The sequence below is a fragment of the Rattus rattus genome, chromosome 11, assembly GCF_011064425.1.
Source record: "Rattus rattus isolate New Zealand chromosome 11, Rrattus_CSIRO_v1, whole genome shotgun sequence".
NCBI classification, from domain to species: domain Eukaryota; kingdom Metazoa; phylum Chordata; class Mammalia; order Rodentia; family Muridae; genus Rattus; species Rattus rattus.
The window spans coordinates 14,622,405-14,640,956 of NC_046164.1; the positions used below are offsets into that span (position 1 = coordinate 14,622,405).

The window sequence follows — 18,552 nt, forward strand, 5'->3', positions numbered from 1 at the left end:
AAAAGCAACTTGGGGAGTTGAACATTGATTTGGCTTAACCCTTCCACATCACAATCTATCCCTGAGACACACCGAGGCAGGAATTCAGGCAGGGACTGAATCAGAGACCATGGAGGAATTCGCCTTACTAGTTGTTCCTCATGGCTTGCTCAGCCTGCTTTCTTTCTTTTTTTTTTTTTTTTTTTTTTTTTGGTTTTTTTTTTTTGGAGCTTGGGGACCGAACCCAGGGCCTTGCGCTTCCTAGGCAATCGCTCTACCACTGAGCTAAATCCCCAACCCCTCAGCCTGCTTTCTTAAACACTCCAGGACCCCAGAGTGGGCTGGGCCCTCCCACATCAATCATCCATCAAAAACGCCCCAACAGCCTTGCCAACCTGATGGGTACGGTTGCTCACCCGAGGTCTCTTCTTCCCAGGTAACTCCAGTGTGCATCACGTGGATGAAAAGCTCACCAGCGCTTACCCAGTTACTACTGTTGGTTCCTTAGAACTCAAGATTTATTTCTCCTGCACTCTTGATTGTCGCTTTGTGTCTTCTTCCTTGTGTTTAGAATTTTCCTGTAAGTACCTTCTTCAGTGCTGGCTCAGTGGTCACACATTGCATTAGTCACGCCCATCCTGAAGGTCTTTATAAAGGACACTTTTGTGTGTAGCCATGTTGGCTCTCAGTTATTTTCTGAGTGCTCAGAGTCCATCCTTCCATGCTCTGGCCTCGGGGATTTCCATCAAGGAATGCACTGTTGTTCTCAATGGTTTGCCAGTCGGGGCTTTGTAAGTACCTTGGCTCCTCTGTGTTGTAACCGGCAGCATTCTTCTCTTGCTCTGCATCCTTGAGATTTTGCCTAGAGTGTGATATGACAGTTATTTATGGTCATGCTAATGTGGTGGTGTAGATTATTTCCAAATCTGGATGTCCTCATCTTTGAATAGATATAGGACACTTTGTGATTTTGTTTGACTGAATAGGTTTCCTACATCTATATTCCAACATTCTATTCTAATAAAAACATTCCTATTTGATCTCTCAGTCATGTCCTGGAGGTCATCATAATTTTTTTTGATCCTTTTTTGAGAGCAATAACTCATCACGTTGACTTTGAAACTCTGGTTGTTTATGTTTCAGTTCATTTAGTTGGTTGTAGATGCTTTCTCCTGAATTTTTAAAAGTTTATGTGCAAACTTTTCTAAAATTTCTATCTTGTGAAATTCAGTATTTATTACTCATCCACTATATGCTGTTATCTTTGGCTTATTTCCTTCAGTTGTTTATCTTTTGGAAGTTGTGATCCACTCTCAGTAAACCTCTTTACTGATTTGTTAAATATTTACCTAATTAAACGTTTATATTTAGTTGCTGACACACAGGTCATGATCTTTCCAGGAAGTTGTGTTACTTTGTTTCCACCCAGTCTTGTGTTTTTTTTGTTGTGTTTTGTGCAATTGTGGGAGTGAATATGTTTTACACACTGATATGTGGCTTTCTCAAGCAAGCATCCTTGTCCTGAGCGCTTAACTCCCAACACTCATCAGAGTGGAGAAAATAAACCACAGTAACAACAATACCAGATCCTACTTCCCCACAACGATCAGGATGGGCATAAGTAGGTTATGAGCAGGCAATGGTGGCTCACATGGTTAATCCCAGAATTTGAGATGCAGAAGTGGGCGAATCTCTGAGTCTACAGACTGAGTTCCAGGACAGCCAGGTCAACAAAGAGAAACCCTGTCTAAAACAATCAAGCCAAAGCAACCAAACAAGTATGACAAATGACAACAAAGTAATGGGCAAATCTAATTAAGAATAAAACTTGAAGTTAAAATTGATAAAGGTAAAAACAATAATAATATAATTGAATAAAAACACATGGAAAGACTAGAAAAAAAGGAGAGAAAGAGAAAAGAACAAGAGATTAAGAACAATATAGTTACAAAAGTTTAAACTGTGTAAATAAGATAAATCGCAGGTCTGTTGTCCTGACACATAGAAGTTGAGGGAGGAGGATCACAAATTTGAGGCAAGTCTGAGCCCTACAGGGAGACCCTGTCTCAAAGTTAACAACAGCAAGATTAAGTAAACACATACAAAGATCTTAAAATATTAAAGATATTCTAATAAAAACTTTGAATAGTGTAACATATTAAAATAACACATAAAGATTTAATATCTGGAAGGCAGAGAACTGGAAGAGCCTCTCTCTTGTTGCTCTCAGAGAATTTTCCATGACTGGGGGCATCAGGATCCTAGCTGGTGTGTCTCTGTGCTTTCCGTTGCCATCTTACAGGTTAGTGCTGTGCACAGTACCCAGGTGCTGAACACAGTACCCAGGTGCTGCACATAGTACTCAGCAGCTGCATATGGTACTCAGGTGCTGCACACAGTAATCATGTGCTGCACAAAGTACTCAGGTGCTGCACACAGTATTCAGGTGCTGCACACAGTAATCATGTGCTGCACAAAGTACTCAGGTGCTGCACACAGTACTCAGGTGCTGCGCACAGTACTCAGGGGCTTCACATAATACTCAGGTGCTGTAAAAACAGAGCAGTGTTCACATGGCTGACCTCCCTTATTTATGAACCTCTTTCCTTCTACCCAGAGGTCTCTGTGGCCAGTGTCTATGTGGACACTTCAGTTTGTGGGGTTTGTCTAGGCAAAGCTGTGTCTCACAGATGCTTTGGGGGAAGTGGAGATGGCAAACAGAGCTTGGCATTCTGCAATGAGGAGCAGGAGTCCTGGGGCCCTAAGATTTTCACAGTGAGGAGGAAGCTGTGGGAATTGAGTAATCCTTGTAACTAGGGGTCAGAGCTCTCAGCCCCCTGTCTGCTGCGTACAACGTGCATCATGAGGCTGTTTCAGAAACCGAGGGTCTGCCAGCCACCTGCTCAGACCTCTCAGGCTCAACACTCATCCACAGGAGCCATGTTGTTCCTGGTTGTAGGAGGCAGGGCTGCCTGTCTTCATTCCTCCACAGCCTGAGCCACAAGGGTGTCTGTCAGTCACCCCACTTCTGCTACTGTCCCTCATGGTGTCCCTCATGGCACCATGACTTCTGCTGGATGATTTTGGATCCCACCACAGTCACACTCAGAACTTAGAAGCTCCTGATACTGGCCGTCTGAGAAATAGTGTAGAACTGTGCCCATCTCTGTGTTTCTTTGTATTATGTAGGTCAGTAATTATCAGAGTAAATCTTGACATGAGTGACTCCATTTTATAAAGCAGTGGTTTGCTTTGTTTTGGAAGCAAATGTTAAGGTAAAACGACTTTGTACTGTATGTGTACAAGTACCTAGCACAGAAAAACAGATTGTCAAATAATTTATAGACATATCATTCCTACCTATGAACACATTGAGCCCAGGTCACCTAGACATGCAGGTATTTGAAGACCCTGTCAGAGAAACCAAGCTTGTATGCTTGTCCAAAACACCAGAGCCATGAGCACTGCGATGCCCTTTCTTGGGTCCCTGAGCCACCACCAGGTCACCTGACGTGTGCATCACCACATACACAGGCAACAGACAAGTCCATCCTCGGGACTTCTGCTGACCGTGATCAGCACCACTAGAAAAGAGCTCTCTCACGTTCAGACCCCTTAGGCCTGGTGTCAGCTTTGAAGCAATCTGCACCTTGAACCATCTCTGTACCATGAACGGACACTGTGCTTGGACCCCTGTGGATTTATTGGCTCCCTTGCTCCAGATCAGATCTCTGCATGTGTATCAGCTCTGCCTCTGCCTCCCACAGTCTGCTCTGAACTTTGCACCCCTGTCACGCTTTCTTGGTGATCCTGTTTGCCACTGTGTTAAGTGCAGTCTGTGGTCTGAGAGACAATGTTGGTACTTAGGGTTGGAATAAAAATTTTACATTACTGTACTTGTCAAAAGCCACAGGCCTCAGAGAAAAGGAAAGTTGCTGGGAAATTAAAGAAGTGGATGCATCATCTGAATGTCCTGTTCTCCGATAGTTCCGACCTGTGGAATGAAGTCCGTGTATCTGAGTACAGACAGTGATTGATTCAACGAGTTATTTTCGGTACTGCTCTGACTGCAGAAGGGGACAGTGGGAGGTTGAACATCCAGGCTGCACTGAAGGCTCATGAGACTGACTGTCTCCTGACAGCCTGATGTCAGCAGGGCAGCCTGTTTTACCTGGAGTTGCAGCCTTGGCCTCACACATGCTGAAAGTGCTCTCTGCACTGACCTGGGCTCTCGGGCCCAGGCCTGAGATTCTTCATGTGTAATCTGTGTTCTGCAATTTCCCCTCAGGGACTTCAGAGCCTTTCCTCAAGCCCTGCACACTTCTTAGGCTCCCGCACAGGACTCTGTCTTTCCAACCCGGAGCTTCCTTTTCATACAATAATTCCCACCCAGAATGGGTTTCATTTCGGTATCAGTCCTGTGCTCCTCCAGGTCTTCCTGTTAATGTGTCAGTGTTTAAACGGTTAATGCTAAATGCGTTTATTGAAATCTTAATCACAATTGTTTTCAAAGCAAGTTTTTATTGTGATAAGAAATCCATATTTTCTTTCTGTGCATAAAGCCATCAACTGTCCTATCATTAATGATTGCTAGCCGCAGTCTTTATTACTCATGATCTTCCATGGTCTCAATATTGGAATATGTGGCCATGTCTCCTGACATGCTAGACATTTATAATCGAAACTGTGGATGGCTCGGGGTTTTCAGAGCCACAGCTATGAGGCTCCACTTTTGCCTGGTGACCGACTGCTCTTAGTTTTTCTGGGACATAACCAAGCTTCTGGCAGATGTGCTCAGCAGGTTCTGTTTTCTTGCCCTTTCTGGAGTTTGCCCTGGGCCTAGGTGGTTCTGTGTGACTGTAGCAGGAGAGGAAGGCGGAGGGGACGTGGTTGGCCTCTCTGCTGCTCCTCACACCCTGGATGCTTTGGTTATTGCAGTCAGAGCTCTTCATGCTGCTGCTTCCCACCCTGTCTGCTCTGAGGCTGCTCTCGGAGGGGGCTTGCCTGAGAGGCTGGTTCATCCCAGACAGACAGTTCAGCACCCACAGTGTCAGCTTTTAGAAAGGAAACCAGCTTTAATGAAGATGGAGTTTTCAACTGTTTCACACCTTCACTAGTCACTGTCTGCAGCTTGGAAGTTTATCCCCATGGCTGGCTGGAGAAGCCTAATGACCAGAATTATGGAAGCTGTGAATCGTGCAAGACTTTTCCTGGTAACCATTCAGTTCCACTGACTATGCCATGTCCCCAAATTAAACATATATGTGCACACGCACACACACACGCACACTCATGCACAGTCACACAAACATGCACATGCACAAATACACATATGCAAGCACACAGAGATAGACAGACAGACAGACCAACCCACAGACAGACAGAAACAGGAGATGTGGTAATGGTGGTCATTATTTTTCTCTAAACTTATTCTTCCTCTAAACTTATAATGTGTCATAATATGCTTTTGACATAATACAAATCTGCCCTCTCATCTGTCCCTTTCTGTATTAATTACAGATAACTTTTATCTTTAGCTCAATTTGCTCATTTATTTCTTAGGAACATGGTGTCTAGGGGGGGGTCTATGTACTCTGTCATGTCTGCTTCTCGTCTGGGTCCTCGGGTAACCACAGAGCTATGCACTGTTCATGAGGAAGGAGTCTACCTACGGCAGCACAGTTGAAAGCCATCAGTGAGTGTGAGAACCTGTGTTATGACTGTGTTTGTATGGACCTTCAACTTGCCATTGCTTTTCCTTCCACAGGAAAGAAGAACCTCTCAAGATGTCTTCCAATAATGACCCCATTGTAATACCAATGATAGAAAGACGTCACAGTGACCTTCCCGAAACAAACACCAGTGACCCGGAGACACTGGCTGAAGAGGCTGTGTTGAGTTTTCACAACATCAGCTACAGAGAAACAGTGCAGAGCGGCTTTCCACTTCGTCAGCAGACACGTGTGATAGAAAGACTGTCGAGCATCAGGTATGTCCATGAGCTAACGACAACACTGTATTGAATAATGTTCTTAAGAAACACAGACTACCTCTCTATAAATAAGCTGTGTGTGTGTGTGTGTGTGTGTGTGTGTGTGTGTGTGTGTGTGTGTGTGTGTGTGTGTGTAGGTATGTGGATGCCAGTGTGTGTGGATGTGTGTTATTTGTGTGTGTGTGTATATGCATGAGAATAATGTATGTCTGCATATGTGGATGTATATGTGTGTGTGCATACACACAGGTACAGATGTGCAGATGCTATTACACATCCTTCACCTAAATCTTCAGAGGACAGCCTTGTGCATTGATCTTCACCTTTACCTTGTTGGACGCAGAGTCTCTGATTGCTCACTGCTGTGTATGCTGGGCTAGCACCTTGCAAGCTTCTGGGGATTCTCCTGTCTCTGTCTCCTCTCTCCACAGAGCACTGGAGTTACAGATGGCTATCATGCAGCCAACTTTGTTAGTTCTGGGGGTTTCACTTAGGTCCTTGCCCATCAAGAACTTTTCCCATCGATCTAGCCTCACCTTGTTCTACCTACAGACAGGTTCATGACCATAGTGAGTTTAATGGGGGTGGAGACTAAAGAGAAACATTAATGGATTAGTGACACATGAAGTTGGTTCTTTGGAAATACAAATAAACTTGACAAACCCTAGACATAGTGCAAAAAGAGAACATGATACATGATTGCAATTCAATAAAATTAGGGACGAAAAAGTAATACTGAAGACATACTGTTAAAAATCAAGGCATGATAAAGGAAATTTAGACTCTAGAAATTTGAAAGTCTAAAAGAATTGTGTACATTTGTATGCACACGGCCCTCCCAAAACTGAAGGGAAAGTTTCCAGCCTGCTGACTGCGTCAATCACAGGTGATGAGATGGGAGCAATGAGGGAAGTCCAGACAGCAGACAGACAGGGCCTGATGTATCTGCTCAAAGTTCACAGAGAGCTAGAAAGAAGACAAGCAATGTGGAAACATAGTGTTCCACAAAGCAGAGAGAGCAGCCGGTAACAATTCCTAAGGAGAGCATGCGTACCAAGGTTCCCCAGCTCAGTCTGCACACCCTGTCTCTCCCATACCCAACCCTACGCTCTGTACTTGGGCTCTGGTCATTCCTGCTCCTCTGCCTACAACTACCACCATTTCTTACTGAGAAGGGCATGGACAGAGCAAAGGGTTGACACATTATCTGAATGTGAAAGGACGAGTGGGTAGGGAACTGAGCCTCTGTAAGAATGTGCCCTTCTCAGTCTGAATCTTCACTACGCTGAAGCAATCATTCAGTGTTCTGAGACTGATTCGTGCTTGTGCTTTGTCTATGCATTAATAAGGAATGCCCTAGCTCTGAGCGATGGATTTCCATCCTAAACAGCGTATTCTAATTTAAGTGTCAGAGAAGGAAGCCATCATTTTTTGGGAGGTAGATCTGCTTTCTATTTGACTCAGGTGCTTTCTTGAGTGTTGATCCTGGCAAAGCTTTCCTATCCCCTGCAGTGCTTCTGTCTAGTCTTTGGATTTCTTCTGAAGGCGTATCGATTTTGGTTCTACTCCGTTTTAATAGCAACGACAGAGCTTCCGATACCCTAAGAATCGTTGGCTTCTCATGTAGAGGTTCACTGAGTCGCAAGCAGGGTTGTGAAGACAGTGACCATCACACATTAGCAGGAAGCTGTCACAGCCGTGACACGTAAAGGCTGTGTGTGCAATGGAGTCTTCATGAGAACTGGCTACGTCCTTCAAAGGACGTTCATCTTGGCTGTATGGCATTTCAAAGAAGACAAATGGTTTAAATAATAAACAAAGGGGATTCTGTGGTATCTGAGACATTTTCTGATGAGTTCCCACTAGCAGCTGACATCTTTCTAAATCATAGACCTCTATTAACATTTAAAAATTATCAGTTTGTGCTTATGTTCTGTCTACAACTCCATCCAAATTCAATGAGTGCTTTCAATGTAAACCCTAAGCTAATTTAACTTCTTTAAAACAGAAAAATAAACCAGTATGACTTTGTGTTTGCAGTGGGATCATGGGACCAGGCCTCAATGCCATCATGGGACCTCAGGACGGGAGCAGATCTCTGTGAGTATAACCAAAAGCATAGCAAGCCCTCTGTATGCAGTTCACGTGCTCTAAACCAGTCACCTTCATGGGTGTTATTTAAGTGCTGTCACTGCAGCTAGGCTGGTCCTATGTGCTGTGATGTGCAGGAGGGATGTGTCTCATTTTCCACAATGAACAGAAAGTCTTTCTATGTCCACTTTGCTGATAGGAAATGGTACAGTGTTCGGCACATGGTGTTCATACATGTTATTATTATCTCATGAGGTAAGGAGAGTCCTGAAATAGAAAGACGTAGCAGACATTTTCTGAGGGCAAGAAAGCATCCACAGGCCTTGCTTTTTTTAATGGCTTTTTTAAAAAAAGATTTATTTATTTATTATATATATGTGAGTACATTGTAGCTGTCTTCAGACACACCAGAACAGGGCATTGAATCCCATTACAGATGGTTGTGAGCCACCATGTGGTTGCTGGGAATTGAACTCAGGACCTCTGGAAGAGCAGTCAGTGCTCTTAACCACTGAGCCATCTCTCCAGTCCCACCTAATTCTCAAAATACAGCAGCACCTTACCGGGGTCAGTCTCTAAGGTCAGATAGCAGGGAGGGGCAGTTATGTAAATCATGTCTTACATTCATAACTCTGGGCTGTTTTATAGCACACCATGAACACGAAGAAGTATGTGTGCATGTGCGTATGCCTGTGGAAGTCTGTGTTTGTGCCTGCATACGTTGTGTGATTTTATTTAAACTTGATTTGTTCACTACATTATGTTTCTGCTTTATTTAAGATGTAGGATTTTTCATTTGAGTAGCTAAAGGATGACTGTTTTCATTGAAGGGAGAAAATAAACTACACACTATAATTAACCCTTTGTAGGTTATTAGATGTCTTAGCTGCAAGGAGAGATCCGTGTGGATTATCAGGAGATATTTTGATAAATGGTAAACCTCGACCTGCTAATTTCAAATGTACATCTGGTTATGTACCACAAGTAAGTGTTGGTGGGTTGTATTTTAAATTTCCTTTGCTTATGTGAGACAGATACCCAGCTTATAGACTTGTGTCCTTTCCAGTTAACTAGATGACAGACTCCTAGGCCCCACTTTTCCTATGCCAACATTTCATAGGGACTCATTAACCTGAGCCTGACATCTGTGGTACAGTGTTAGTAATTGCAGCTATGACTGTTGGCCACATTTGCCCTTCTTCATCTGTCTCCACTCCTTAGAACATGTCTTCTGCAAATAGTGCAGGCAGCAGTCACCAACATTCCTGTCCTCTTCTTGGAAGGCAAATGGGAGGGGGACAAAAAAGAGAGTCAGGCTCTGAGTTTGGGATTAGGGAAATCGAAAGCTTATTTTAAGTAGAGCATTTATGTACTATGTGTACATTCGTTTGTGTGGACTAGGTTACACTTTTATAGTCTTAGTGATAAGTATATCTAATTAAAATTCCATTTGCCCTTGAGAATGATGTGGTGTTGGGCACAGTGACTGTGAGAGACAATTTAGAGTTCTCAGCAGCTCTCCGTCTTCCAATGACTATAACAAGAGATGAAAAAGAAGGAGGGTCAATGAGGTGCTTGAACTTCTTCATCTGGATAAAGAACAAAATATCAAGGTAACGTGAGGAAAAATCTTGAAAGATACAGAGAGTGGGGAGGGGCAAAGGGAGGGGAAGGGGAAGAAGAGGGGGAGGGGGGAGAGAGACAGATGCGGAAGGGAGGGGAGGAGGGAGGGAGGGAGGGAGGGAGAGAATCTGTGTGTGGATGACATGACCCTCCACAAGGTGTTTCCTGTAGTTCTGTGGTCAAGGGTGACCACTTTCTCTGTTCATGAGTAAGTGACTGGGTACATGAAGTTAAGGTGGAAATTACACTGTGAAGCCTTCTAAACAATGGGTGATCCTGGGAATGGAGAGCAAACCAGCAGGGAAATGTGCTCCTCACATGGCCATTTCAAGTCTTCCTTACGTGACCCCTCTACCCTTAGTGTTGCACTCATGACTCATTTGAGAATTTGATGAGTTCTGTTTTCTGTTCATCTTCCCTTCCTCTGGAGCAGTGGTTCTCATCCTTCCTAATGCTGTGACCCTTTAATACACTTCCTCATTCCAGTTCACTCACGAGCACAAAATCATTTTGGTGCTACCTCATAACTGTAATTTTGTTGTCATTTGAATCCTAATGAAAATGTCTGATCGGTGACCCTAAGGGCCATGGCCCACAGGTTGAGAAGCCCTGACCCAGAGGCCTTTGTTCCCTTGTTGTTTCAAATGTATTTCTGGAACTGACCTCTGATGTGAGACTGAGGACTCTGGCTCTGTGCTTCATCTACCTTAACTTTCCTTCCAGGATTGAACTCGGTTTCTAGCATCTTCTTCTAACATGTTTAAGGCTTGTTATTTTTGTAGCCTCTTGTTTTGTGTTTTTATCTCATCCTGTCTGGGATGGTTAGTTCGGACTGTTGAATAGACACAATCCACAATCACTTGGAATCACCTAGAAAATGAGGAATACTCTAGTCATGTAGACATTTCCACAGGTGCTTGTCTTCATAAGGAAATCCATGAGGAGAGACTCAGCCCACTGCAGCAGCATTGTTCTCTGGGCTTGGGTCCTGGGTGACAGAAGAAGGGGAGTAGGTGAGCTGGGCACTGGCAGGCAGGCAGGCATGCATTTTCTCTGTGCTCTGGACTGCATGTAACCAGCTGCATCAGGTTCCTGCCTTGACGCTCCTGCAATGATTGACTGCACTCCTGAACTGTGCTCTGAAATAACCTTTCATCTCCATGTATACTTCTCACCAGAACATTTCATCTCAGCCACTGGATGGAAAACTAGGATATTCTCTTGCCCTTGCTCCCCGATGCCCTATCTTCTGACAGCATTTACTCCCAGGTCTTAGGTTTCAGAGCTGCAGCCTTGGTCAAGAGCAACAGCGAATGGACCACCTGCCTTCTGTGGAAGCTCATGCAGAGCCGGGAAGGGCAATAGATGAGTGGTGAGCTTCACAGCTGACCGTGTAATGCATAACATATTTCTTACTGACATATTAAAAAATACTATGTAGTACTTCATTCCTGAATACTTAATTATTCTTCATCCTTTAACAAAGGGCATTTACTTATCTTAGCTATTCCATATTATCTATCAAAATGGACAGAACCTTCATATCCTTAGCCTTGTCAGGGATATAACCATTTGCAATCCCCAAATTTAATTTATTATTTTATTGTTAATAAACCTGATTAGTAACTTTATTTATTATGTATTTAAACTTTTCAAACATTGGGTTCTTTACCTCTTCTTGGGTCCCTGAAAACTTCCCGCCTCTCATGGGATTCATTTAGAAGATCACATGTAGATTGTTGGTGAGTGGACATTTGGTGCTATGGATGGAAATGGCTTCCTAGAATGTAATTCTCATGGTTTAACTCCTGCACTAGCCCTTTCTTCCCGAGTGACAGAAATTTGTTTGGTTTGGCTCTGTATATAGCTTGGCTTTATATTTATTTATGGTAAGATACTTTTCTATTTTTGTTGTTGTTTTTCATAATAACTAACTAGTCATTGCCCTAAGTTGCTTAGTTGTTGTTTTAGGGACAAAAGATGGTGTTTATCCGCTCCTGGAACGTTGGGAAATTCAAGAGATTTTGACAATTTTCATTATATAACTTATAAACCATCAGTTTCAAAACAGTTGTGTGTGCATGTGTATGTATGTGTGTGTATGTGTGTATATGTATGTGTGTGTATGTGTGTATATGTATGTGTGTGTATGTGTGTGTATGTTGGGGTGTTGTTAAATGATTACTAGAGATACTTTTTCTTCTCCTTTGCCATCTTCCCCATTTCTGTCAACAGTGATCTCACTTTGCAGGTCTTTGTGTGTTATAATGCATCCCTAGAACATGTGACTTGATAATGATCAAATAGTCAGCGTTATTAACATGGTTTCATGTCAAATCTGACTTGAGCTTCATTCTACTCTCCAGTTAGAATAGAAACCTCCTTCTTCTCCCAGGTGTCCATATTTTGGCTCTTTGGAATAATGATTTAACACAACCTTTTATTGCTGGAATAATCTAGTTCACCAAATGACAGTGACTATATTCTTGTTGACAATGATGGTCATTGGTGTTTTAGCCTATAACCAAGGAACTCAGGAAAAGGACCAGTATAGCAGTGGAGCTGATCACCGAGCATCCCATTTTGTTCTTGGATGATCCCACCACTGACTTAGACTTGAGAACTACGATTGATGTCATCTCAGTCCTGAGAAGGTACGTGCTAAAGGGACATTAAGGTTTTATAGCCTGGTTGCTTGTGGGCATTTTCAGTGCAGGAGATTCAGAAGTAGGCAACAGAACTCTTGTTTATTAGAGGGAAACTTCAACCAAGAAGAGGCATCAGAACCCATTCTAGAGCATATGGAGGGTGGCTGTGGTGATGGTTGAGCACTGCTTTAAATAGCATGTCCCTAAACCCTCAAGCATGTGACTAGTGAGCTGGGGTTGTGGAGAGATCTGAACAGAGTGATGGCTGCAGAGAAAATGGGTTTTCTCTGAGGCAAAGCATGTTTGGTGTGTCTTGAACATTCAAGAGACAGGGTAGACTAGAACCCAGCAGGCTGAGAGGAAGGAATGTTCCTTGCTAGTAATCACAGACTGCGTCTGCTGAGCACGTCTCACTGAGCTATGGATCGTGTATCCTCTGTGTCTGTGCCCTGATCTGTCATCTCTTAAATGGACACCAGTTACATTAGGGCACGCTAGTAATCTCATTTAAGAGTAATCTTTGTAATGCATCTGTCCCCCATTATAGCTGCATTCTAAGTGCTTAGATGTGAGGACTTCTACAAATGAGTCTCTGGAATTTGGCCCTGCACACTGACCATTGAAGTGGGACGGGCGTAGGTTGTGTTGAATGTAGCTTGCCTAGATCACCTGGGCCACTGTCAGCAGTGAGGTTGTTCCCATGGCAGGGGATGTGGGAAGGTTTCTGAGTTTAAGAGCAGAGCCATGCAGTCATGGGGAAGGGTACACAGTTGCGACATGGGGATGAACAGATGCCCGCAGGAGGCCGAGATGTGGGGGTTCTTAGCTAGGAAATGCTGGGTTCTCTTATGCAGAATAAATGGGATTATCTCAGGGATTCACCCTGGATGTGATGTTTGAGGAAATGGTTTCTAAGGTCTGGTTTCTGAACCCTGGGGAAGAATGAAGTAAAAGAAGTAACATTTCCTTCTCTCAAGAAAGAAGCCTGTGGCTGAAGAATTTGTAGGAAAAATTGACCAAGAGTTTGGTTTTGTCCGTGTAAAAAAATCAGGAAGAGTTTCAAATTGACTGAATAACCCCAAGATCCATACAAGGACCATGCAGTCTGCTGACCCAGGCTCCTGCCTCTTGCTTACCCTTTACTGCACTCTCTGTCTTTCCTTCCTCCCCTGTTCTGTCATCATCCTCCATCATCCTAACACCCCATCGTGTAACTCCATGAACCGAGAGCACTCCCCATTGTGCTGTCCTTGTCCAACAAGCAGGGCCTTGCCACCTCCTGGTCTGTGGACTCCTCAAGTGTCATCCTGCCTGTGTGTCCCCTTTCCTATCTGCTTCAGGATACTCTCTAAGATCAGGTCCTTGCTCATTTTCCAATATGGAGCACTTCCTGCTGTCCATTTCTCATGCCGTTGGTAGTCTTAGTTCATTGTGTGGGGTCATCCTACCTGTGGTTTATCCCAGCGTTCTGGGAGCAGACTCCAGACCTGACATGCTATGTCCTCCAAGTCTCCAACACTCATGGAACTGTGCCCTAGACAAAGAATTTTCTTTAAAATTTTTACATGTATTTAGTCATTTATTTAGTTGTGTGCATGTGTTTCTATCTGTGCATGTATGTGTGTGTATGTATGTGTGTCTGTCTGTCCATCTGAATGCGGGTAGCATGCACATAGAGGTCAGAGGACAACTCAATGGAGTTGGTTTTCTCCTTCTCCCAAGTGGGTTCTGGGAACATAGCTTGGGTCTTCACACTTGTCAGCATGTGACTTACGCATTGAGACATCTGGGTTGTCTGTATGAAACTTTCTCATTTAATCATGCCGGTAGTTGCTGGATTCTGTGATATGAATTACAGTTTTTCCTCTGGTGAATTATTAATAGTCAGTCAGGGAAAACAGTCACCTCTTATGCCATTACTCTGCACCTCATCTGGTCTCTGCCAACCAGTTTCGTGTGAACTTGAAATTTCCCTCTTGATTTAATTACTTCACAGGCTGACATGACTCTCTGTGTGGAACTAGGTCTCTCCTTACTTCCCATTTTGTATATGGGCTGTAATACATTAGTCTTCATTGTTCTAAGTGGTAAATAATTCGCCAGGCTAGTGGAAACTCCTTCACTGGGAGGATTTTTATGTTTCTCATGATTCTTTGAGGATTTCATACAATATATTTCAATCCTATTCTTTCCTTCAACTAGGATTCATATTTTTTTAAAATAAAAATTTTTTAAATAAAATTCTTTGACTGGGATGGAGAGATGGGTTAGCACTGCTGCTCTTCCAGAGGGCTCAGGTTAAATTCCCAGCATGCATATGGTAGCTTACAACCATCTATGCTACAGCCCCTGGGCATCTAATTTATCTTTCTCACCTCCACATGAACCAGGGACACGTGGTCACAGGTGTTCTGGTAAAGCAGTAATAACATAAGGAAAAACAACACAACAACAAAATCACCTTTCTCTGTCCTGCAAGGCAGGGGCAAGATTCCTAACTGAGCTGTGAGAGGAGACGCTGCTGGGCTGGCTGATCCTGGGCCTTGCTTCCAGGAAGGAGCTGGTCATATCTGCTCTCTGCTCTCTGCTCTCTGCTCTCTTTTTTTTTTTTCTCTTTTTTCTTTTCTTTCTTTTTTTTTTTCTGCTGGGCTCTCTGCTCCTGCCTCTGCTGCTCTCTGCTCTCTAGGCTCTCTGCTCTACCACTGAGCTCTGCTCTCCTCTCTGCTCTCTGCTCTCTGCTCTCTTAAGCACCTCTCTGCCACTGTCTGCCTCATGTTCCAGCTTAGGACTGAAGGGAAGCGTTCTTTCTTTGGATGTGTCGCCCCCTGAGCAATGTGTATAAAATGCTTTTCTTCAAGTTTTCTGTTTTCGTTATTTTACTGCATGGGTCAGGTTGAACTCACTTTGTGCCTCCACCTTCAGAAGGCTGGGATTCAAGGTGTGCACTGCAGCCAGCAGCTCTCCCTCCCTCCCTCCCTCCCTCCCTCCCTCCCTCTCTCTCTCCCTCTCTCTTCCTCTCTCTCTCTCTCTCTCTCTCTCTCTCTCTCTCTCTCTTTCTCCCCTGTCTCTGTCTGTCATTCTCTCAGTCTGTCTGTTTTTGAATAGGAATACTATGTGTAAGTGTGTATGAGTTCCTGAGGTTATCCTAGTTGCTGGGATTATACAGATATGCCATCATACCCAGATTTTATGAAATATTTTGTTGTTTTTTTTTAATACTGACTGCATATTTTATTAAATACAACTAGTAAAGAGTCAGTCCTTATTTCAGTTCTAGGTTATAATTAGTTTTCAGACAAATTTTTTTTTTTTTTTAATTTTTTTTTTTTTTTTAAAAAAATTGGGTATTTCTTATTTACATTTCAAATGTTATTCTCCTTTCCCCATTTTCTGTCCATAAGACCCCTATCTCCTCTCCCTCCCCTTCTATATAAGGGTGTTCCCCTCCCCATCCACCCAGCCCCCACAATTCCCTACACTGGGACCAAGGACTTCTCTTTCTATTGGTGCCCAACAAGGACCTCCTCTGCTACATATGCAGTTGGAGCCCTGGGTCAGTCCATGTGTACTCTTTGGGTAGTGGTTTAGTCCCTGAGCTCTGGCTGGTCGACATTGTTGTTCTTATGGGGTTGCAAGCCCCTTCAGCTCTTTCAATCCTTTATCTAATTCCTCCAACAGGGGTCCTGTTCTCTGTTCAGTGGTTTGCTGCAAGCAGTCGCCTCTGTATTGCACATGCTCTGGCTGTGTCTCTCAGGAGAGATCTATATCCAGTTCCTGTCAGCATGCATTTTCTAGCTTCATCCATCTTATCTAGTTTTGGTGGCTCTGTGTGTGCGCTCGCGCGCGCGCGCGTGTGTGTGTGTGTGTGTGTGTGTGTGTGTGTGTGCCACATGTGGGGCAGACTCTGAATGGCCGTTCCTTCAGTCTCCGCTCTTGGTTATTGGTTCTCCAGTAAGTCACAACTCTGTGTTACAGTAGTTCAGCTCATTTTTTTCCCCGCTGTCATGGAATTAAACCAACAATCAAGCCCCAGCTCTTTGTTCTTCACTAACTGTGTTCCATTAACCTGTTGCTTGGCCTTTTAATGCTTAGCCTCAAAAAGGGAAATTTATATTGAAGTTTCCCTTTGCCAATGTCACTCAAATTGAAATGAGGTCATCACTGAAGCATTTAACAGAGTGACCAGGTGGTTAGCAGTATGAGTCATATTATCAGAACAATGAAAACCAATTCCTGAAGAAGCAGAAACTTTAGTGATCAAAGAGACTTCTTGTGCATTACAATCATAGTTTTCATATCTGCCCTATCACTGGCTCTCAGTACACCTATATGTGATCTAATTCAGTGTCCCAGGTCTACACTGCCTGGGGATCTACAGTGTCAATAAAACTCTGGTGGACCGAGAACAACTGGTGCTCCACACATTAACAAATTCTAGACTTTCAAATAGAAGCATGGGGCTTGGTTTCTTCCTTGGGTGTATAACACAAGTGAGGTGAGGTGTCGCCCCCTGAGCAACAGGAATGAAATATTCTGACGAGAATTTCAAGGTTCTGGTGTCCTGTGACTTATCATGTCTCCCTCTCTGAACTTAGGATGTCAAAGATGGGACGGACAATCATCTTCTCCATCAATCAGCCTCAGTACTCCATCTTCAGATTCTTTGATAGCCTCACCTTAGTGGCTTCTGGAAAACTCATGTATCATGGACCTGCACGGGATGCTCTGGAGTACTTCACATCTGCGGGTACGGTCGCCTGTTGCTGTGAGAGCTCCTCCATTCACAGTGTCTGCAAAGAGAATGGGGTATCAAGGATGCTGTTTGACTCTCATGCAGACTTACTGAGTGTGGGTTTCTCCACTTTAAATACTGGTGGTTAATTTGGTGGCAGGATTTTTGCTAGTTTAACAGTATTGGCTTGATACCCAGGTCTTTTTTTTCTCTCTCTCTTTTCCTGCATGCATGGTTGCGTTTGAGTATTCTGACTGAACTCCTTGTTCTGCTTCCCGGTTGTGGTGACCCTCTTAGGTAACATGCTGGCCTCAGGCCCACTTATCTGTCATTTATTTGAACAGCTTGGGAAAAGCCCACATAGCAGATGGTGCTGTTACATTTTCCCCTAGTGTGTGATCTGACTCGGACCTGCTGTGGAGAAGTTACTTAACTCATGAGTGTGTTCTAGCTTCAGATTCAGACGTTGCTTGGGGAACTATAGAGACTTAAGTCTGACTTCATAGTTCTGGTCTTCCTGGGTTTTTCAGAGCCAGATTGTATGGTCAGAGTTTTTTCAAAGGTTAATGCAGTCAGCGTCATCTTTTAGAAATATGGATAGAGTTATGGAGGCTTCTCTGACTCCAGGTGCAGCCTTAACTATTTACTTTCCAGCACTCTTTATATTTATCAGTGAGTAATCATTGTCACTTAAAATGTGCAAGCTCGTTGAATCTACGGAGTCTGATAAAAATGTAGACTGAGTTCAAATGTTTGTTTCACAGGACGAATTCACATGTCTATGTCTGGTCTATATCTCTTCTATTACCTATAGCTAGTTTATATCTATTTATTGTGTATTTACCAGCACACGTGCATACACACGTACAAAAACCAACACACACACACACACACACACACACACACACACACACACCAGGCTGGGAAACAGAGAACGTCAAAATATTGTGTGGATATAAGAGGAAAAGGTAAATTAGTGAAGGGAAATAGAAAGAAGAGGAAGACATTAGACTGCGTCCTCCCTCTACTCCCCCACTCTCTGAGGGAGCGTCCTCAGGCTGTGTTCTTTGACTGCATTCTTTGTAGGTTACCAATACGAGTCCCACAACAACCCTGCAGACTTCTTCCTGGACGTCATTAACGGAGGTTTCCCTGACAGAGAGGAAGATGGCCATGAAGGTATGTGAATCTCCTAGAGTCACACAATTTTGCCTAACTGATTTCATTTAAACACAACAAGGGTTCATTGGAATATAGCTTTTTAATATTAATTAAGTGTCCTAAAATTAGCGGATAGACTTTGCTGTTGATCGGTGCTGGGTGTGTTTGATATTATTTATGAAGGAACATTTCTGTGACATCGTCAGTAGTAATGACATCTGTTAGAAAGTGAATGCACTCATTGCTTTGCATATTATTCTCAGACTGCCTTAGACTAGGTTTGCTTAGGTGGCCAGGCTGGCCTTGCATCTGTGCTCTTTCTGCCT

General features: G+C 43.5%; 1 protein-coding gene across 1 annotated transcript in view; it reads left to right on the plus strand.

Moving 5' to 3' along the window:
• Positions 1-5,752: 5,752 nt before the first annotated feature.
• LOC116912750 (ATP-binding cassette sub-family G member 3-like) overlaps positions 5,753-18,552 on the plus strand; it is a 51,126-nt gene continuing 38,326 nt past the window's right edge. Inside the window, 6 exon segments of the mRNA XM_032916897.1 lie at positions 5,753-5,968; positions 8,012-8,071; positions 8,932-9,046; positions 9,524-9,608; positions 9,611-9,675; positions 12,203-12,339. Of these exon segments, the coding sequence (XP_032772788.1) occupies positions 5,766-5,968; positions 8,012-8,071; positions 8,932-9,046; positions 9,524-9,608; positions 9,611-9,675; positions 12,203-12,339 (665 nt within the window). The 5' untranslated portion in view covers positions 5,753-5,765.